A 21,853-nucleotide genomic window follows, 5' to 3' on the forward strand; every position below is an offset into this window, starting at 1 on the left:
TTTTTCTCAATGCAGATAGGGACTGCCTAATACTTTACCTGTATTGGACTGAGTTCCCAAATGTTGAGATTTAGATTGGCAACAAACTGGTTATTTTTTCCTTTTTTTTTTTTTTTAACAAAGTTGATAATTTAACTTACTTTAAAAAAAAATATATATATTAAATTTCCAAATGCCTGTAAGAGCTGTTTGTGTGAACTGCTTAAGGCAGTCACTTTTAGTACCTGCTAAGACAAAATACTATAATAATGCAGCTTTCCTTAAATACAATTGAACAAAAACAAAGTTAAGATATGTTAAAAGAGTCAAAAGAAATATAAAAAGGGATTCTCATGCTGTTCTCACTGCCTTTAAGGGAAAGGAATGCTCATACCTGCTTGTTTACCTGGTGGTTTTGGAGGGGCTTCGTATTGCACACCTGGTTGATTAAAACATCATTAAATTCTCCTCATAGTAATACACTCATCTGTTTAACATCCTGTTTTCCCCAACATTTCATGAGTGGTTCAGGGAGAGCTCATTGTTTAAGTTGGCAAGGAAATGGTGCCTTATATTTATTTTTATATGTCCATTATTACAACCTGAAGCTGATAAAAAAGCGACAGTGCTGTCCACACTGAATTCCAGCCTTCACCTCCTCTCAATGGACTTACAAGGGTACCACTTAAAAGGATTCAAATTAGATAGGTTTTCCTTCAGTTTTGCCTTTTTTTTAGGTTTCCAATCAGACTAGAAAGAAAGAAGACTCTTGACAGTAACATATGACTTCAAATAAAATATGAAGTACTGTCAATGAGTTAACTTTTAAAACCAAATAGTTAAAATTCACATGTTTATACAGATTTATACTACATATTTAATAAAAAATATAGTGTAATATTCAATAAAATTAAATACACAGAGATTAACACTATACAAATCCTCTATAAAAGCTTTTCCCCCCTTGTAAGGCGGTTAGCAGTCTGCTTGATACCCACGGGCAGTGAATAATATACCTTTGGTTTGTTTGACCATTTCACCACTGAATGTACAGTACAACTAAAACCTATTTCTGGATGAAATGTTTCACAGGAACCACAGCATTTTGTACACCAGGATATGTTAAATGGCTTCTCTGTTATTCATCGCTTTCATATTCTTCTTCTTCACCTATGGGGTAGGACTGGATGTTGTTCTGGGTGTACATTTTTGTTTTCACAGGACAGTTGTGATCCATGAGTATTGCCTGAAAGAAAACAGAGTGTGAGTATTGGCATTTCTGCTGAGCACCCAGCTGAGTGTGGGGCTGAGCCAGCACAGCCCTCGTGCTGCACCATGCAGGGATTCACCTCCTCTCCCTGGAATGGGACCCAAATTGATTCCAGCTGGAGTAAATTGAGCCTGTAGGTCTGTGGGAGGTGGGATCTTGGCCCTAAAGACATCACCAGCAGATTTCTAACCTGTATTTCAGGCCATGTCCTATTGAAATACATCTACCTGCTCTCCAGTTACAGTCATTTACCCCGTGTTTAATCTCCATTAAAAGCTGGGTGAGTGGTCAAAGGGAGCCAGATCCCCTTTACTGCTTTTCTCCCTGATCCCCCTTTCTGTGGAGGTCCAGAACTCCATGCCTGGGCTCTGCTGAGGGTGGTGGTCCAAATATTCTGCCTTGTCCCCCACGGCAAGCTAAAAGTGATTATCACTTTGCACTTTCAGGTACCTCAGAGGTGGCAGACACGGGAAGGTGTTTGAGCCTGGGGACAGGTCCTGTCCCTTCAGGGATTGCCACATCACAAGTGCAGCTCTTGTCAGTGGCCAGGGTAAACTTTGTACAGCCAGCAAAGAGCAGCAGCTTTTTGGTGGTGGTGTTTTCTTTCTGTTCCTCAGCCTTAGTCAATGGAAAAAAATCAGAACAAACTAAACCTGCTCAGTCGGCAAAGGTCACGACGAGGGATTAACTGGATTCTCCAGGATTCTGCACTCCAAATATTTGTGAAACAGAAGGTCTCTGGCCTCACTTAGGCCACTATTTCAGCGAGATTCAATTTTCCACCTTCTCTGCTCCTGCCCATAGTGTGAGCAGCATATCAAGCAGGTGCTGTCCTTGCCTTGCAGAGATGTGGCACTGCTTAATAAAACCATGACCATGCAAAATTACAGTTTCTTTGCACCTGAATAAACAATTAACAACTGCATTTTGGACCCAAGTCAGCCCTGTTCAGAAAGTCTGCTAAAGGCTGTTAGTCACACTGTCATTTTTGACTTAGTCCTCTTAGCCCCTAATTTTAGGGATGTATCACAAAATATTCGCCTGATCTGAGACTCATCCCTAAAATCCCACTGCAGGGCTGGGCAAGATGCTGATTTGGCCAAGAATCACTCTGCTTGCACATCGTGCAGTGGCTGGGGAGCACTGACTGCCTTATAAAATAAAGGCATTGGCAACTTTATACTAAAAAAAAAAAAAAAGGGAAGACCCGTGGTAGAGGTTGAGTAAGAGAAGTCATTAATGGCAGGTGAACAATTTAGAGAAAAAGGAGGAGGAAAAAATATGATGCAAACTATACAGGAGAGGACCAAGGGAAAAAGAATAGGTTGAGGCAAGGGGAATAATTTGGTCAATTGGTCAATAAAGTTCTGGCTCTTCAAGGAAAACAAAAATGCATTTTATACTGACTCCAGCACAGCATATGCTGTTGCAGAGGAATGTCTGCTGGACCCTGTTTATTGATAATCAAATTTGTGACTGTAACCTGTAACAAATAATGACTTTGTTTATAGCAAATACGAGTTTGTTTATAACAAATATGTTTGTTTATAACAAATAATGAGTTTTCATACATCTTGGACATACAAAGAAGAGGGGAGGGGAGTTCATTCCAAAGGTGATGCATGAGGGTTAAATACACTGTGCTGGTCCTGTTTTGAAGAGGTAAGAGGCAAAGATGCAGAAATAAATTATCATTTGTTTCACGGAAAAAAATAAAAAAGAAATCAAGTTATGCTTACCATTTTCTCTTCTTTGGCAGGTGGACTTCGAAGGAAAAAGCACAGGGGAGCGAAGAGGATATCCACAATCCCTATAATTGTCATGAGCCATGGGAATCCAATGGCCTTTGCAATGGCACCACCAGCAGAGGGACCTTGGACAGATAAAAACCCTTTTCTGGACATGGCTCAGCCACAAAATTTGCAGCAACCACTTTAAACAATTTTACAGTAGTTTTATATACAAAACTCTTGCATTTCAAATTGATTTGAGGAATGTAAAGACATGTTTGTACTTATAAGACTGTCCTGGCTCCATCCTCCACTCTCACTGAAGAAATTAGAGATGTTCCCAAGGACACCTGAGTGATGCACTCAAGGAGCAGGGGGTCAGCGGGGAGTTATCCCACTCACAGACTGCTAAGAGCACAGCTGTGGTGTCAAATGTTGTTAAATGTTCCAAGGACCCTCCCAGGCATGCCCTGTGTGTGTTCAGTGCCTGACAGCTCCAGGCCTCTCCAGCTGATGAGAAGAGCCCGGCACTGCAGCACGGGAGGGGATGTTAAACACAACTCCCTCTGCTTTATTTCTCCCAGGAGAAAAGAACCTGTGCTCACAAAACCTGCCAATGCCAGTGGATTCCCAGCTGTGCCCTGCAGGCAGGAGAGGCCACTCACCGATGGCGAAGCCCATGCAGAAGGCCACGTCGGCGATGGCGTACACGCTGCCGTACACCGACACGTGGCGCAGGTCCACCAGGTAGCCCATGATGGGCATCATGGAGGAGTCCACCATTCCTGGGTGGGAGGGAGGAAAACATGTCTCAGGAAAATACTGCCTTTACTTTTCTTTTAATGTCTTGGTGAACCACGTGCTAAGAAGGGATGCAAAAGCAGCTATAAAAGGATGCTTGTTCTTAACTAAGCACAAGATTTGTCCCAAACCAGTCTGTATTATCTTTGTTCTTTATGGTCTTTGCTGTGTCTGAGGTCATGGATGAACATGTATGCACACACACCTGTGACCCCTGCCAGAGGACAGGAGAGATGTGAGCTTAGAGCACATCTATCACTTCCCAGCCACAGTCCCTGCAAAGGCTCCCACCTCACATTACCAGCCAAGTAGCTTTTATTTAGGGGAAAGCTATTTGGTATCAACTTACACCTTATCTGGGCCTGAAAGACTGCATTAGCCTCCAGTCAGTCAGAATTATTTCTAGCAGCTTTATCATGTCTTTCGAGCCCCACCTTCATTGCTTGCAAGAAGCAGCACAGACAGCTGGCAGAACTGCTCAGGTACTGGGGAGCTGTAGTTGAGCCCCTAAGTTCTTTGCTAACTACATATCTATCCCTGGTGCATGAAGATGCCCTAGAACATTTTCTGAGGACCCAAAGACTGAAAACCAAGCCCCAGTGCCCACTCCAGCCTGCTCATGGACTTGGGAATTCCTATTTTATATACAAAATTTTAAGCCTTTTTTTCCTGTGAAATGTCTATATAATTCTTTTCCACAACAAAGCAGACTGTGGGTTTGGGGCAGTGTATGGCTTCATTTCTGGAAAAGGTGTTTACATTCTGGGACAGTTTCAAAGATCTGTTTAGGTCAGTGGAGCCATTCTGGACAGACTCAGCAATCCAGCTCATCTAAAGCAGCCTGGTTCCAACTCTCTGAGCACTGTCCTTTAATCCTTCTTGCTCTGCTTTTCACTTTGGGCCACAGCTCGGGCTTCACTACTATCACATCAGAGTGGCAACAAAACTAATCATAACTTCACAGAAAGTCATTTTTATATAAACAACAGACTGTAAGAGGTAATTGTAAATTTTCTTACCAATGGCAAATCCAACTCCAAAGGTTGGTGCTATGAGCCCATAAATGTTTTTAGCAAATGGTACCTGTGAAGGAAATTTCAGGCAGATAGTTATGTCACACTGACAAGCTGATGAGGTTACTTTCTTTTTCTAAGATAAGTTCTCTAAGTAGTTCTGGCACAGTTTGTAGAGATGTGAGAGTTTGATCCTGGTTCTGAGTTGTCATTTCAGATGAGTGTGCCATTAAACCACTGACACACTTTCTATTATCAGCAAGAACAAACTGAGTGACAGCTCAGAAAAGAATCATCCTCCTTTCAGAGCCACTTTTCTTAAAATAACTGAAGCACTGAAATTTGAAAGCACTCAAAAATCTGATCTGGAACCTATTAGCCACACTTATTGCATAGTACCATGTCATAAAGCAGAAACTTCAGCAAAATCAGCAAAGTCTCCCAGGAAAAGCACACATTTGAAGATGAGCACACAAACATCTGCATGGTTTGAAAGGTACACCATCTTCTACTTACACATAAAATACTTATTCCCACGATTAGCATCCCCAGCAGAGCACAGAGCCACCTAGCAAAGAAGAAACATCACTCAGAGATGGGTAATAATGAGATCCTGAATGTCTCAAAGTCATGTCTGAAGTGCTGACTTCAACAACAAAAGTAGCAATGTGTTCAAAAAAGCAATTTTGCTACTATAGAACAAAGTTCAATAATTTTCACTATCAACAAACTGCCCTGGGAAACATTGGGAATGGTACATGGGGAGACTGGAAGATGATTAGTATTTTTAAATGAAGCATACCTTCCAATTTTGTGTGCAAGTATCCCAAAAAGATTAGTCCCAATGAGATAAGAGACACTAGCTGGGAGAAAAGCAACACCTGAAAAATATGAATGAGATGTTTTATCAGCAAGGACTTTAGTGAAGTGTTAGAAGAAACTAATAAATCCCAGACACTGTAATTTTGATCTGAGTGCATCTAACAGAGCCTTTGTGCACAGCCCCAGAATCAAATATCCGGTTTGTCTCCTGAAATCTAAGGACATCATCTGGGAAATGCAAGGCTGATGGGATGCCTTTGAAAAGAGCTTTTCAGCATCAGCTGCAAGAGCTGCTACGGGAGAGGAGACAGAACAACAAAGAGCAAAAGAGTTTCTATCAAACTGCAATAACCTCTGGGATAGGTCGAGGAGAGCAACTCGCCCACATGCTCAGCACGTGCAGCCAGCCCAGAAGGGCCAGGAGAGGGTGAATCCCCCTGCAGGAGGGGACAGCAGAGCTGCTGCTGTGCCCCTGCAGGTGACAGTCACCCTTAAAGCCTGGGAGTGCCACGAGACCTCCTCCTCAGGCACTTCTGGAGTGCCATGATATGGCCCTTGGCCAAGCAGAGACTGAAGTCAAGCATGTATCAATAATGTAAGGGTGAAACACCTTAAAATATCTGTTTTGAAACTATTTAGCTGACATATTTTTAATTTTTTAAAGAATTGGTTTTTGGTTTAAATTTGAAAAAAAAAAAAAATTAAGTTTAGTAATGACTTGCAATGAGGGCACCTGAATAAATTCCTTCTGACCCTGCTGGGAGGGTACCCAGCCCCTCTCATCCCCCACATCCACCCCCTTGGATAAGCAGACTGTTGGGGACCAGCAACTTTTTCTAGCCTGGAGGTTTTCCCAGCAGTGGCCATATCTGCAGTCTGCACTGCAGGATTCCTGCTCTCCCTGCACAGGAGTCAGAGAGGAAATGTCAAAGGCAGAAATGCTGATGGAGAGCATGGTGTGCCACTGCCTCGAGAGCAGCAGGGTGTGGGTGAGAGCAGGGACTGCCCTTGGGGAGGAGGATTCTTATGAAAAATACCCCAGGGGCACAAGGACAGGGTGGCTGTGCCTGATGCCAGAGCCTTGTGCAGTGAAGTGGAACGGGTTGTGTGTCCAGCAAGAGACAACACACAGTGTTGTTCCTGTTAAATTTTGCATCTTAAGAAAATCCAAACTGGGAAACCTGAGAAAACTGGGAAAGTCTGACAAATTAGTGCATGCTGTGACAAGCCTTCGTTTGGCCCCCTTAAATCAGGTAATTCAGATTTAGAAAGCAGCCACGACATAGCAGTACCCAATCCAACCATTTCCTTCATGTGTGTGTGCTCCTCATCTTTCACCAAGGCAACATGGATTTTCTCATTTCCTGCCTATCCATCTTCCTTCCTATCTCTCTGATACTCATAAGAAAAAAATCAAGAGGTAATTTTTAGCACAGCAATATCCTGTGATTAAAATCCTCGTGGGTTACAGTGGTGGTGCTGGGGAAACATTTCATTTTCACCTGTATAATCACAGCTACTTTAGCACTGCCTGGAGCTACCTGGTTATACCAAATGGTCACACAGAGCAGACCTGGACAGCTGTAAAAGAGAAGCAAAACTGCAAAGGCTTTTTAAATAAGACTTGCAGGTTGGTGTGCAAGCTGGGGCATACTGAAGCAGAACCAGGATTTCTAAATAAGCTTTATGCACAGCAACATCAGTTGGTCAAATCAAGGTTCTTTATACCTTCTTCAGATCATGCTTCAAACAGCTGGATATCCAATTGCATAAGATAATCATTTGCTTAAAACCCTGCAGTTCAAGGTATAATTTAAGAGGCTTAAAAACTTTAATTAACGCTGTGAAATCAGCACAAAGTGTAATGGAGTCAATTACTTGTATCATTAAAGGGTAAAATTAGTCTTAATTTAAAAGGGATATTTTTCTTCCAGGAACATCTGTTCAACTAAGAGATTTGTAAATCTCATTTCTTTTGCACCAGTAATATGAAACTCTGGTGAGGAAGGTAGATAAGCAATATTTATTTTTTCTTTTGTGAGGTTCAAAATACCTAAGTTTGCACATTCATTTTGCTATAGTACAGGCTAGAAGTCATTACCATGTTCCACAGTACAGCAGCACATAAAAACTGCACCTCTGGCCACTCTAGATCTGAATTGCTTTAATTAGAACTAAGGTTTGTGCTTTCTATATGGTGTAGGGACACTTGCATTATCACAGAGTGGGGGTATCAGATGTTGGCTGAACATCATTTCAACGAAGAATTTTCCTTTTTCTTTCAAAAGCCATATACTGACATTAAAAAATACCCTCATGAAGCATCACAGTACAGAAGACATCATTACATTTATCAAATTGGTATTGGGCATCCCCCCACTAAGAATATTCATATATTCAACCTCTCACACAGTTTGACACTGGAATTTTGTCTATTTTCTGGTGGGTTTTTCCCCTTCACCTCAAAGAGAGGGTAACTGCCCCAGCTTTAGTCTCCAGTCTAACCTGATCCATGTTCCCTGTCTGCCTGTGGAACTGCTTTCCCAAGACTGTTATACAGGTTATAAGGAGGTCCAAGCTGGGGCTCTCCCACTGCTTTCTGCTGAAAGTAACCACTGGAAGGACATCAAATCTATCAAACTGAAGGGAAAGTGTTCCTTGTGGCCACATTTTAGGTGAAGGCCATCCTTCCTCCCCCTGTTACAGGAGCAGCTGGGAGGTGTGTGTGCTGGCACAAACATCCTTTTCACCCAGCACGCTGCACCTGCTGCAGATTTCTGTGGCTGCCTCTCCTGGCACTTCAAACTGGGCACTCAGGATGGGTTCCCTCGAGGAAAAAGAACCCAAACAAACTGTTTTGCCCTGAGAGACTGGCTCTGCAGCTCAACAGGCATCTTGCAGCTGCCCCTGCCAACGCTCACTGCCAGATGTGCTGCTGGGGTTCCCAGCACAGCTGGATCAACCACAGTGCCAAGGCTGCCTGCAGCTGTTTCTCCTTCAGCTGCAGTGCTGCCCCTCCCTAGAGCCTCTATTGCAGAAACATCAATCTATATAGCAAATACTTTCTGTTTTTCTTACAGACCAATGTTTGTAATTGTGCAGGTATAACACTGAAAATTTAAAGACTGTAAAAAAAAAACAACTACCCCCCTGAAGCATATAAACATTAACAGGATCAGAACTGACACAATCATTAGACAAAAGAGAGAGATGCAAATAAAGTCCTGTACTTTACCAAGCTGCCATTTTTTTGAGCACATGGTCTCCATCATCCAGATGGGTAAAGCTGGTTCAAGCATAGCAATGGCCATGTTGGCAAAGCAGATCGATCCTTAGAGAAAGGGGAAAAATAGAAGTAAGTCTTTCTTTTGACTATGAACAAAAGGCCATGCAAAGAATTGATGCTTTTACATAAAACATCACATTTTTTATAGTCCTGTTTGTCAAGTATCAGATGTTGATTAACATTAAGTAGAACACAATGTGAAATCACTGAAGACTAACTTTTTATATATTTCTATTCTCCTAGAAATTCTACAATAAAGGTTAAGCTATTTCATAATGTGAAAGTTTGCAGTGAGCTTGATGACATTTAGAAAGTTCATGAGGTCTGACTGTTGCACAAATGATTAGCTAAAGCTACAATCTTCTGGTCTTTACCTATTCTCCCGGGGCAAGACTGGAGCCCTGTTGTGTAAGAAGCACAGGCTCTGACCCTATGCCTCTGTCATCTGAGAGATGATGCCTCCATCACATGATGAGATGTGGAGGTCTGGATCCTGAAAATACCAAGAGACAATCACAGAGATGTCTGTCCCCTAGAAAAGGGAATTTTCTCCCAAGATCCCATAGCTGGCAGCCAGCAAGCCCATGCAGCAGAGCATGGCTTTGCCTGAGCCCGCCCAGCCCTATGAATTTCAAGTGCTTACAGATCCCTTTTGAATGTCTGGACCCTTAGTAAGCCAGACACAAAGGATACCAAGTGGTGGCAGTGCTGACTCAGTCCTGCCTGCCAGCTCAGCTCTGCCCCAAGCCTCTGCCTGCAGACCAGGCTCCAGGGCTCCTGCCATGTCCATCTGTCCTCAGTGCTGCACTTCAGCTTTAGGAAACCCCAGGGTAGTTCTCTGATTCAAGATGCCTCTCATGCTTCCTCAGAAGACCCTGAGGCAGTCAAAGCTCAGTGCAGGCCAAGGGGACATGTCCCCTCTGCTGATCCCTTACAACATGGTTTTTAGAAGTCACTGTTAGAAGAGACAATCTTAAAGTTGTGTTCCCGTTTTTTTTCTCTAATATTCTAGACCCTCACAGTCATTTACCATCTAAATTTTGCCTTTTTTAAAAAAAAAAATTATTATTTTTAAAAAAATTATTAAAAAAAAAAACCACACACACCACAATTTGTCTGAATTCAGAGAAACATTATTTCTCTGGGAACAAGTTCCTCATCATAAGGTTCAAAACCAAATGAGCACTGATGTCATTCTTTGCTCAAACCTGTCAGAATATATCAGACTGTGTATCCACAATTCCTAAAATGAACTTGCTGGCTAGCTGGCTCACTCCCCTCCTGGGGCAAGGAGCAACAGTTCAGCACTGCTTTGCCCTAAAGACAAGAGCCAACCTTTCCACTCAGCTCAAGCTCCCACTGCTTTCTGGGAGGAGCCCCAGTCAAACACCGTGGGGCTGCCCTCTTCCAAGGCAAAATCAGCCATGCTCAAGAAGCTCCCTGGATGCTGGAAAAACATTTCAGACTGCACAAAGTGCAGCCAGAGGAAGCAGCACCATTCTGACAGAGATGGCTTAGATAGCAAAGGTCTCATTCCACTCCTAGCAAGCCACACAGAAATGAGAAACAGGTATGCTTGCACACATTTGTGGAATCTACTTCTCCTTAGGTCAGGAAGCATCACCAGAGCTCAGTGCTCAGGCATATGGTGATAAAGGTAATTCAGGTCCACAGAATGTACCCCTCAAAAAAAAGAGAGTGCCTGAGCTGCATCACCTCTGCCAGGAGGTCACCTTGTGCAGAGGAGTAATACTGTGCTATAGATAAACAAAACTGGTCAGAAAGGGCTTCTATGTTAAGAATACAAACAATTATGACTCAAGTGTATGACACACACTCGTGACCTTGAGTCTGAATTTATAGCATGAAATTAGTGGACCTAAATCAAGATTGGAAGGAACACCGAAACTGCTAACCCATTTGCAGCATGCCTAACACAGCCCTGGCTTTCACTGGTGGTCAACTCATCAGCCACTGGCGATGCAGTCAGCTTTTTAATGAGGTGGTGAGCTGCCTGAAAAGCCATTCAAAACCCCTAATCTCCATGAGCAGTGCAAACCCAGCAGGACTTTCAACCTTCTCCTCTCTAACCTGTATCTGTACACTGAACACTGTTCCCAGTGTGGGACACCCACAGTCACAGCATCCTCGTGGTTTAGATACAGAGAGATGTGACACAGGGCCTTGACTGATCGCCCCAAGGTGTCACAGCATGGAGCTGCCATCCCAATCAAACACCTGCCCACCCTTCCCTGTCAGCATCAGGATCAGAAATTCCCATCCTAGCAAACAAAGCAAAAATATGCCTATCCAACCCCCTGGGCTAAGGGAGAGCAAACGAAATTTTCAGACCCTTTTTAGTAAATAAAGGAGTGGTTTCAGAATTGAAGCAATTAACATTTAAGCAGTGGATTCCCAGTGCATCAAGAAAACTGCATTTGGACTGATGTGCATTCATAAGCCAGATAAGCTGAAGTTACAGTTGGTATTCAGCTTTCAGCTCTGACAAAAGCAGATTTGGTCTGCAAGGCAAATAAAGCAGGAGAGGAGGGTGAGGTTAGAGAGCATCGACATCATCTGTACTGGGCAGCCTCTGTCTCAGGAGGCAGAGACCCTGGGTGCTGCACTCAGTCTCTCACACAGATTATCAGTGGGGTTTTCTCACACCCTGGGCACTGAAGCCTGGTGGGAGCAGGACTCAGAGCAGCTGGTGGGAGCAGGAAGGATCAGATCAGAAAAGGTCTCTGTGTTTCTACCTGTCTGTATGTCCTTCCTTTCCCTCCTCCTGCTGTGTTCAGCTGCACTGGATCAAAGATGGGAAGGGGAAACAGGAGGCACTGTGCAGGCACATGCACCAAAGCAGGAGGCAAAAAGGGCCAGGGCAGAAAAGGTGTCTGTGACACAGTCCTGAGTCCATTCTTCTGCACAGCTTTGGGGCTCTGAGGCTGCACAGAGCCTGAAGCATTGCTGAAAAGCTTTAGAGGACAGCTGCAGAAATTAAACCCATGCACACGAGTTAAAATGTGGAACAAAGTCCCTCCATGCTCTTAGCAGACACAGGACACAGTCAAGAGAGTGGGATCCACGGTCCTTGGCAACTTTTCTCCTCCTTGGCCAAGACTAAGCTTGGCAGGAGTAGCTAAATCTTAGTCAAGCAAAGCACCCCTTAAAAACCTGTCCCCTCGTCATATTTTGTGGTGTAAACCAAATTCTGCCACAGACTAAACCTTGGCATGGACTGGATATAACATCAGCATTTGGTAAATCCTGTAAGATGAATCTCCCCTTGCAACACCTGCTTTAACCACTGCAAGAGACGAGTTACCAAATCAGACAAACAACACATCTGATCTCTTGAAACAAGCACTGTCTATGCTAGTTCTTTCCCTCAAGTACATTTATTCAATGGAAAGGCCTTTTAATGCTCTGGGAACTTCTCAAACAGAAGTGTTTGTGTAACTTCAGTTACAGCTCCGCCAAGGATCACGCAGTCAAGGTTATGATCATTCCCTAAGATCAACAAGACAGAGAGAACCCAAGCAATGCCTGGAAGAATTGCTTTGTTGGACAAGCAAGTTAGAACTAAGAAACAAAACCATGAAAATAACTGTCTATTTCCAGGTGTTTTGTCAACATTAGAAAGAGCCAGAATCAATTACAGACTTCAGAACAAACATTCAACAAAATGCAATGCAAAACGGCAATCATCTCTTGAGACAGAAGATTCATTAGACAAACCATACATGGAATACAAAATGCCATTCCCCATTCAACCCAGACCTTTTCTGAAATACAATCCACGCTCAAGAGACCAAAATCACTCCCTCTTCAAACCCAAACAAAGTTCAGTTATTCCCTCCGCCTGCCTGTGGTGTGCTGGCAATCCCTCCCTCGGAAAGCCTGGCCCTCCTCACTTGCCTCATTGAAAGTTTCCTGGTCATACCTCATTGCCTCAGCAAGCACCTCCAAGTCATCAGTGTCCCCTCAGCTGGGGAGACACATTTATCTCAAACTTTCTGCCTATTGTGTTTCTACTGGTGTATTCATCCTGCAGGATGGAGTGCCAACAGACACTTTCAGCTTCATGGAAAGGAAACCAGCAAATGCCAATACTGTCAAAGCAGCTCAGCCCAAGGCATGCCAGGAGGCCAGGAATGACGCCAATGGCTGGTTTAAAGGACAAAAAAAGGGATCCAGTACCTGCTGCAATGATGATATAGGGGTCCTTCAGAAGTGTCAGTAGTGGTGTCCCCTTCTGACTCTGCCAACAAAAGCTTGGGATTAGGAAAGGCAAAGTGTCACCCCCTGCCTGCAGTGTTTTACCTGAATACTTACCTCTGCCTGCGTTCTGGATGGCTGCAGAACAAGCAACTGAACAGCTGCAAAGAGAAATCAGTACTGTAACACTCCTCCAGGAAGGGGGATGGATGGGGACTGACTCTTCATATCCACTGACCTCCATCTAACAGAGCCAGCGCTGCCAGAACCAGGAAAGGAGAACTCTTCCCCACAAACTCGTACATGACACTCCCAAAGGGTGGCCCCACTGCCAGGGAGAAAGAAAGGACACAGTTGTGAAGCCACACCTTTGGCTCTGAACAAACATCCCCTGCAAGCATTTGGGCATCCTGCAATTGGCACACAGAGACCAAAAAGCTCAGTTTAAAAGTCTCCACAAAGCTCACTGATGATGACAATACCATATTCTTCACTCCCCAAAATGCTCTCCTGTGTGAACAGAACCCAAGCATCTCAGAGATTGCTGCTGGGCATGTGCATCTCCATGATGAACGTGCTGCTGTGGGAAAAGCTCTTCTTAACGTGCCCTGCCAACCTAACCTGGACACTACACAAACTCAGCAGGAGCCTGGTTGTTTTCAGAGCAGCACTTGCTTTGCCATGGCTGGGACAGGTGTGCTTTCACTTGCCAGCAGAGCCCCCACCTCACTGACCTAATACTCCCATAGCGAGGCCTCCCAGTGCGATTCCCATCGCGTTGCCTCTCTCCTCATCATCCGTATACACAGTGGCCAGCAAACCCATCCCTACAGTCAAAAGAGAAAGAAAAAAATGAAAAGGGAAAAAAAAAAGCATAACACAAAATTAGACAGCTGTGTTCCACAGTTCATGTTCATCATTTGCCACACCTGCTAAAGATTACACAGAAATGACAGAAAGTATTTTTGTGTGTACATACACATATATGTATATACACACATATATACACATATAGAAATATAGAAATATTTATAGTTCCTCCCCATAGAATTAACTTGGTAGCAAAAAAGGGTTTGGGAATGCATGTGGTCTCCAAGACCATGTTCCACTGTGCAGTATCAGTCAGCTAATTTAATAATGCCCTTATTTGCTAGATTCTTTGTCCCTGTCTTTGTCACAGAGCTTTTAGATTATTTTCAACTAGCAGGAACAAAGCTTCTGACAAGTACTCACTATCATTTATTTATGCTCTGGGTGCATGGCACAAAGGTCTGGTGACCACTCAGCTGAAATTGTGGTCAGTGCTGCCTATACTCTGGGTATGAGGTATTAGGCAGAGCTGATTACTCTGGAAATGAGTATTTCAAGTTCAGCATCCAAAATTAAAGGATTCTTTTGACCTTTATCTTCACATGCCTCATTTCTGCATTTGATTATTGATTTGTGAAATGAACCTTCATTTCACAAAAGGAAACACGAAGCCTAATTCATTTGTGTTTTTGTGAAGCACTCAGACACTAGAGATGTAAAAGCTGCAGGAGAGTCCTCATAGAAATTAATAATTATGTTTTCAGATCAAGATTTTTGTAGGGCTCAGTAAATAAGGTTGACAGCTACGCAGAAAAAGAAAACAAAACACTGCATGGCTGATCATTAAGTGAATACCATCCATCATGTGCATCAAAAGAGCAGAGGTCCTGTGTGGATTATCATGCTCACTGAAAACTGTGGATGACATCATCAAGCCCTTTGAAGGAACAGCTGGAGAGCTGGTTAGAGAACTGTGTCAGAATTCTCAATGAGCATGAGATTTGGGGAAATATTCTGGAAAACAAAACTAAGGGGCAATACAAGGAAGATCACACAAAATTTTACACATAGGTGGGAATGATTACACACACAAATGCAGGGGAGCAAATGACTGATTGGCAGCAACAGTACCCAAAACTCCCTTTGCCTGTGAGATCCATGAAGTGACCCCTGTAAGGAGTCAGATCTTCTCCCCAGAGCTGGGCCTGACTCTGGTGCAGCACAGGAGGAAAGGTGTGGGGGTGCCCTTAAGACTGTCCAGAGAATGACAACAAGGGTGAGCAAGAAAAATATCTGTGAGGGACAACTTCAGGACTTTCAATTTAAAACCAGAGAGGAGAATGCTGATGTGAGATGTGATAACAGTCTGGCAACATGAAGGAGAAGCAGAAAGATAAAGAAAAGAAACTGTTCTTCATGTTCTCTAAAGTACAAGAAGTAGGAACAGGTTCACGTGACAGTAAGGAGCCTTTAGATGAGACATCAAAAAAAAAAAAAAACCAACCAACTTCCTGACCATAAAGGTACTTAAGCACAAAGCTGGATGCTGAGGGCATTTCTGGAGGCTTCTGAGATCATGCCTGTCAAGTGTGCATGAGGAATGACAGATACTAAGCTGATGCTACCTTCAGGAAGGGGTGGACTAGATAGTCTTTTGGCCTTTCATGCTCTATTTTGTAGATTGTCTGAGAAAAAAAAGTCATGTACTCATCTAAGAGCCCCTACCTCAAGGTGCACACTTGCCCAAGGACTGAGTTAAAGCTGAACAATGATTTTGATTCTGGCACATCTTCCCTTTGGAAAGCTTAACTTGTAACCTTAACTGATGTCAGGGAAAAGATGGATTCTCTTGTCTCTACCCCTCCTGCCTGTCTTTGCCTTCTCCATCCCTGGGTCCTCATCCCAGCCCCTGCCTCCTCCCTCAGCCACATCCCCACTCTTCCCACTGCTCATCCAGGTTTAAATCTCTCTGCTGAACTAGTGCTTGTTGTGCAGCTTCAAACCCATCTTTAGCATGAGGTGCCCCTTGTTCCAGGTGGAATGCTCAGTCTGGAGTGCTACATCCCCCAGCTGCCCCAGGCACCCTGCCCAGATCAAATCCCTGCCAGGGGAATCCAGGAGGAATCCAAACACCAAATTCTTGTTGAGCTTCTGTGGAGTGTTTGTGAACCCTGGTTATTGGCCAGGGGGAGCTGGAAAGGGGGATTTTCCCGAGTGAGACATGAGGCACCTCGACTCAACATTACAATTCACCACATTTCTATTTCTTCTGCCATCACAGGGAATTTTTCCAAGACTGAAATATTCAACATGAAGAAAACATATTTTCTCCAGTCTCGATCTCAAAAAGGGTTAAGTAACTTGGGCTGAAAACCCATACTCCATTTCACCTACTCATTTAAAAATAAAAGCTTGTATTGCAGGTAAACTGAGTCCAAACTGGCAGCCAGCATGGTAAGTCCCTGAAAGCAACGTTGTAAAAGAGAAATTTCAGTAACAGACAGAGCTGCTGTTCCAACTGCAAGAAGTACCAATGTAAGTTCCCAATGACCTTTACAATGGCTAAAAATGAATTTAAAATGTTGAAGACACAGGTGCAGAAATCCCAGGGAGAGTGCAGTTCATTTAGTGCTCTACCTTACTGCAACCCAAATACCACGGAAATCTGAAAAGACATTTGCTTTTGAGCTACTTTATATGACAGGAACAGAAAATAACCATGAAATTGGTTTAATTAAATATTTTCTGTATTAATTATTGAAAGTGCAGACAAAATACAATTCAGAAAATGATTGAATGATCTGCATTTCACTCTATCAATTATCCTCTTACCTGCCACTGAAGAACAGGAGGAACCCACCCCTTGAAGGGACCTGGCAATAAACAGCAATGCATAGCTTCCAGAGAAGGCAAACACTACAGGAAAAAACAGAGGGAAATTTTTTAAATTAGGTTAACTCTAACTAGGTTAAAAAGTTAGGTTTCTCCAAACTATCACAAAAACTTCCTACAATTTAGTCAAGTGTTTACAGTGACTTGTGCCACTTTCAATGCTAACTGCATTATTTTCTCTTATTGCATTTAGATGTGTCAGTGTTGAATTGCTCTCAGGTGTCTGAGCCTCCAGGTAACACAGAATGCAAGAGCCCAAGCAGTTTTAACTAATTACTCGGGATTTGATTACATCTGCTCTGGTTCAGCTGCACACAGAAGGAGTAATAATGCTTTCCTTTGCAGCCTTGCCTCTCTGCTGCTCCATTTCAGGCTGCCCAGAGTGGAGCTCCAGGCATTCAGGGAAGGCAGGATGTCACCCACACACCTGAATGTGCTGCTGGTTCCTCCAGTGAGTGGGTGGGGAGAGGTTCCCCACACCAGATGTGTGCAGCAGAGCTGGCTGCAGGTGCAGGGAAGCCAGACCCACCCATTCAAGGGCTGCACCAAGTTTCTGGTGCTCCCAGCATCAGAAAATCACAGAAACTGCACCAGAGGAAGGGCCACTCTGTCTCCCAGCCACTATCTGCCTTCTGGGAAAGCCTCTGGCTGTTGCACTCATCAGCCTGGCTAAATTCCCTATCCATGAGAGAGTGTCCCAGAAACCCAGTCACATCTCTGCTTGTGGAGCCCATGCCATGGTCAGTGTTATTAGACCTCAGGGAGTTTTGAAAGCTCTTTTTCACCTTCCACCTGTTGGTCACCTGAGGTCAGACAGGTCATAGCTGCAGGAAGTTGTTATGCACCAACTAAACAAGAGATCCACGGGCACTTTCCTCACCTACCCTGTGGGATTGTGCCTCTTGGGCTTTTCACCAGGTCTTACAAAAATTCCTACTAGGTGGGCAGAGAAAAATCAAGGAAAGTGAAGAAAGGATGTCAGCAGATCAGCAGTTCTCTTTTTTGCCATGAACTAGGCTCACTATTCTTATCTACCTCCAAACCAAAATGTATCTAACAGTGCAGAGTTGTTGGTAACTCTAGAGCAGATCATCTTCTCTAGCACTTCAGTCCCCTTGATGATACAGTTTTAAGATCATAGAATCACAGAATGGTTAGGCTTGGAAGGGGTCTTTAAAGTCATCTCCTTCCACCCCCCTGCCATGGGCAGGGACACCTTCCACTAAACCAGGTTGGTCAGAGACCCATCCAACCTGGCCTTGAGCACTTCCAGGGATGGGAAATCCACATCTTCTCTGGGCAGCCTGTCATTATTCCTTCTCTTATGTACACTGGACATGGAAAATTGTTTGTTCCCTTCCTTTTTCATCATAGACTCTAATACATTTTATATCTGCCTTCTGAGGCAAAACTGATTCTTTCATTGTTCCCCACAGGCTTCTGATGATCCTTGATGTTCTCTGTACTCTTTCTGTTTGGGCCACAGCTTTAAATGCAGGCCAAAGCCGCACATAAAACAGCAGCTGAAGCCTTATCAATGCCATTAGAGCAGACAAGTTATCTCAGCTGACTGGCAGGCTGTGCTGCTGTTTGCACACCCCACAGTGATGTTTAGCAATGCTGTGACACTGTTGACTCATATTCTCATGAGCCACTGCAGCCTCACAGTCTTTCTGATAAGCCCCCACAACATCTGGTTGTTAAGGATCTTGCAAGGCAGCCCTTCCATGGCTGACAGCCCTTCCATGGCTGGCTGTTAAAGCTCTCTGAGCACTGCTCCAGGTCAGGAGAACCTGAAAGGTTCAGCTAAGGAGGAGACCCACCAGGGTGGGATGGAGGGTCATGATTCCTCAGAGCATGTTCATAAGGCTGTACTTGTTTAATCTCACCCACACAGAGCAGACATCCGGACATTTTTCCTGGAAATCAGTCCCTGTACACAACAAGAAGAATTCCTAGTGATAATTATTATGGATATTCATCTAGAGGTTGTGTCTGGGCCAGGCAAAATAGGATGTGGACACTTACTGATTGTCGACACAAACATGATGCAGAAGCCAGCAAACAGTGGGATCTGGTAGCCTATTCTGGAAAACAAAATGAACAGTTCACATTTCTGAGGCTGTCCCACTGAGGTTTTGAGTTAGACTCACTCACATGAGTTCACACACACCAAAACCCCAACCTGTAGTTCCTTGGTAGGCTTTGAACTATTTGTTGTGGACCACATGATCATATTTGTCCATGTTACAAATGCCTTTCCATCCGGCACAGCAGACTTTGTATCTGAAACCCCTGGAAGAAATACTTCTCACTAGGATCTGATTGCCCTGTTCTTGTTCTGCCTTAAACTGTTCCCAACAAAGCCCCTCTGGGCCTTCATGAGGTTGCCAAAGATATGCCAAAGGAAGATTTGTCTGAGCATGCTGAGCTCTGAAATATCCCAGTCGTGTTTCAGTGCTCCTCTGTTTGCATCCTCAGGAGACAATGACCATAATGAGACACAGCCAAGCCAACGGCTTTTTTACTGGAAGAATTTGTCATCAGCTTTTCTGGGAGTCCTGCCTCAGCCAGGAGAACTGGAAGAGTCCCAAAGAGCCTGAGAATATTTTTTTTTTTTTTTTTTTAGCTTTTCATGGGTTTAGGAGCAAAACTGGAACTGATCAAAGCTTTTTTCATCAACCCACTTCTTCATTAGGACTCTAAACAGCCTGTAGAAATGCCTGGTTGCTCTAAGTATTTTCAAGTTTCCAAGAAATAAAGAATTTTCTGGCTGGAAAACAAACACATTTTTTGAGTAGCTAAAACTGAAATTTCAACCAAAAAAATCACAATGTATTATTTTCCACACCATTAAAAATCTACCCTGGAGTCAAAACCCAGTTAGCTCTGAAGACAGGCTGTGTATTCCATTAAGCACACTTTGCTCATGTCTTCTTTTCTGTAGGATTGTGGATCTCAAATGCATTTGATAAGACATTATTTAGTGGCCAAATTATTCAACAATGGATGATGCTTTTCAAAGGAATACTTTCAAAAGATATCAACTTGCTATGATTTGACAGTATTGGGCATTTTTATTGTCAGTATTGGTTGAAGTGGGTCAATCAAATAATGGAGGAATCTATAATGACCCTTTTAATAACAGCAGTCATGACACAGGCAAACCAAAATAATTACTTTGAGCTTTGGAGGTTTTTAATATTTTTACACAATTAAGGGCTTTGGAAAATGGAAAACTCTCTGAAGTGCAGGGCTCAGTGTTCACTGTTTGTCTCACAACATTTGTGTGAGTTTTGTGAATTAAAGAAATCTAGCAAGCACATTTCTACATGCCAAAGAAAACTTGAATGAAAAACAATTTTGTCTTAAATATCATCACTACATTAAAATATGCCAAAAACAAAGTGCACAAATTCTTCTAGTTGAGATTTGTAAGTGGGTGTTGCAAATACCCAGCAGAGACTAACTACTCATGTGGTACTTAACTGGACTGGTACCTCCAAAGCAAATTAAATCCCTATCACAAACTTCCTCAGTGATGATAACAATTTATGATGATAATTTGAATCTCTCAGCACCTTGGTACATGGCATATCAGAGAACAAAGCTACCTTTCTTTTGGTCTGTTTTATTTAAAGTGAATGGTTTTTCTAAGCCTGTTTGGTTCTGCTGCCCCTGCATGGGGTTGCTGAACCTCCAGAAGTCGTGGTTGCTCTTGCTCAGGGGACAGTCTTACCCACAGCCAGCTGAGATTTAATTAGTTATGCAGATTGTCCTTTCCTGCATAATCTCAACAAACCCTGCCTCTTAGCAAACCCTGCCTGCTCCTGAAATAGCAGCAATAATTAGTTGGAGTTGTGCTTCCACTAATGTCTAATGTGCAGCTGCATTCCCTGATCTGTTCTATAGACATTAGAGAGCACAGACTGGGAGCTTCTGCTGAACAATTACACTGTATAACATAAATAATCACAAAAAGAAGAGGCACCACCTGTACCAGCCAACTACTCAGTGATTCTGTTCCTTGGTCCTTGCCATGTGAAACCTGGGAATGTGCAGTTTCTCCTTCTCAGCTATTACATGGTATAGTCCATCCCAGTTCTCTCTACATTTTGTTCCCCTGCACGTGTGCAACACAAAGGAATATTACAGCCTGAGAGTTCCCACTAAGAAAAAAGGCAGATACCACTACCAAGATACAAATAGTGCATGAAAGAAAACCAGTGAACCTTAAATCTAATTTAGGGCCACTTTGCCACTAAGGCACTCATTTCTGATGGATGAGAGAAGAGTTTGTCACACACCACGATGATGTGCTCCTTGTTTTTTCTGCTCACACTTACTGGGCATCTGAGCCTGCAAACCTGGGACTGCAGTCACATACCCTGCCCCAGGCTAAAACAGGTAGAAGGTTTCCAGGAGCAAACCTCAGCTCACAGCACTGAAGTTCACACTCATGTGCTGTTAACCCTGCTCCCAACAGCAAAGGGAGATGCTCCAAGAGCATCCACTGCCTCCTTGCCAGCCTAGGGATGCATCACACGTGTTCCAGATGGCTCCAGGGGACAGGTGTTACCACCTGCCTCTCTCCTGACTGGGCAGGTTGTGGAAATGATGATGCTAACAGAGAAAATTAAATATCAATAGGACTAACATTTAGACTTTTAGGAAAATCTAGAAGCATAGCTAAAGAACTATTGTGAAAATATTATTTGATGTTACATTGCTTTGCCTGCAGAAGACCTATTACATCCTCACTAAACAATGCAGAAAATTTAGGTAAGAAAACTGCTTTCCTCCTCAACTTGCAGCAATATTTGTGGAAAAGTAATTTTTCATGGTGTTGTACTTATATCTGTGTAGGTGATATGTGTTAGAGATAAGAGGAAATGAAAATTCTCATTTAAAGCTTTTGTGTTAAGATCAATTCCACAGACTGAATACAGGTTTTGAATACATAACACTGGGAATCCAAATGATGTTTAGACCTCAGCTGGATACTCTTTAATCAGAGCAAAACTAACCACTC

The 21,853-nt window shown here is 43.3% G+C and overlaps 1 protein-coding gene across 1 annotated transcript in view; it reads right to left on the reverse strand.

Annotated features, from left to right (window-relative positions):
• Positions 1 to 379: 379 nt before the first annotated feature.
• The window catches only part of SLC18A2 (solute carrier family 18 member A2), a 25,920-nt gene continuing 4,446 nt past the window's right edge, over positions 380 to 21,853 (reverse strand). Inside the window, exons 3-15 of the mRNA XM_027907145.1 lie at positions 18,850 to 18,908; positions 16,762 to 16,845; positions 13,854 to 13,946; positions 13,358 to 13,447; positions 13,237 to 13,280; positions 13,102 to 13,162; positions 8,851 to 8,946; positions 5,596 to 5,674; positions 5,310 to 5,361; positions 4,800 to 4,863; positions 3,645 to 3,764; positions 2,989 to 3,122; positions 380 to 1,225 (exon numbers count right to left, since the gene is read on the reverse strand). Of these exons, the coding sequence (XP_027762946.1) occupies positions 1,118 to 1,225; positions 2,989 to 3,122; positions 3,645 to 3,764; positions 4,800 to 4,863; positions 5,310 to 5,361; positions 5,596 to 5,674; positions 8,851 to 8,946; positions 13,102 to 13,162; positions 13,237 to 13,280; positions 13,358 to 13,447; positions 13,854 to 13,946; positions 16,762 to 16,845; positions 18,850 to 18,908 (1,084 nt within the window). The 3' untranslated portion in view covers positions 380 to 1,117. The remainder of the gene's footprint in view (positions 1,226 to 2,988; positions 3,123 to 3,644; positions 3,765 to 4,799; positions 4,864 to 5,309; positions 5,362 to 5,595; positions 5,675 to 8,850; positions 8,947 to 13,101; positions 13,163 to 13,236; positions 13,281 to 13,357; positions 13,448 to 13,853; positions 13,947 to 16,761; positions 16,846 to 18,849; positions 18,909 to 21,853) is intronic.

The sequence above is a fragment of the Empidonax traillii genome, unplaced genomic scaffold, assembly GCF_003031625.1.
Source record: "Empidonax traillii isolate 1590-97213 ecotype Southwest subspecies unplaced genomic scaffold, ASM303162v1 scaffold1408:size188406, whole genome shotgun sequence".
Lineage (NCBI taxonomy): Eukaryota > Metazoa > Chordata > Aves > Passeriformes > Tyrannidae > Empidonax > Empidonax traillii.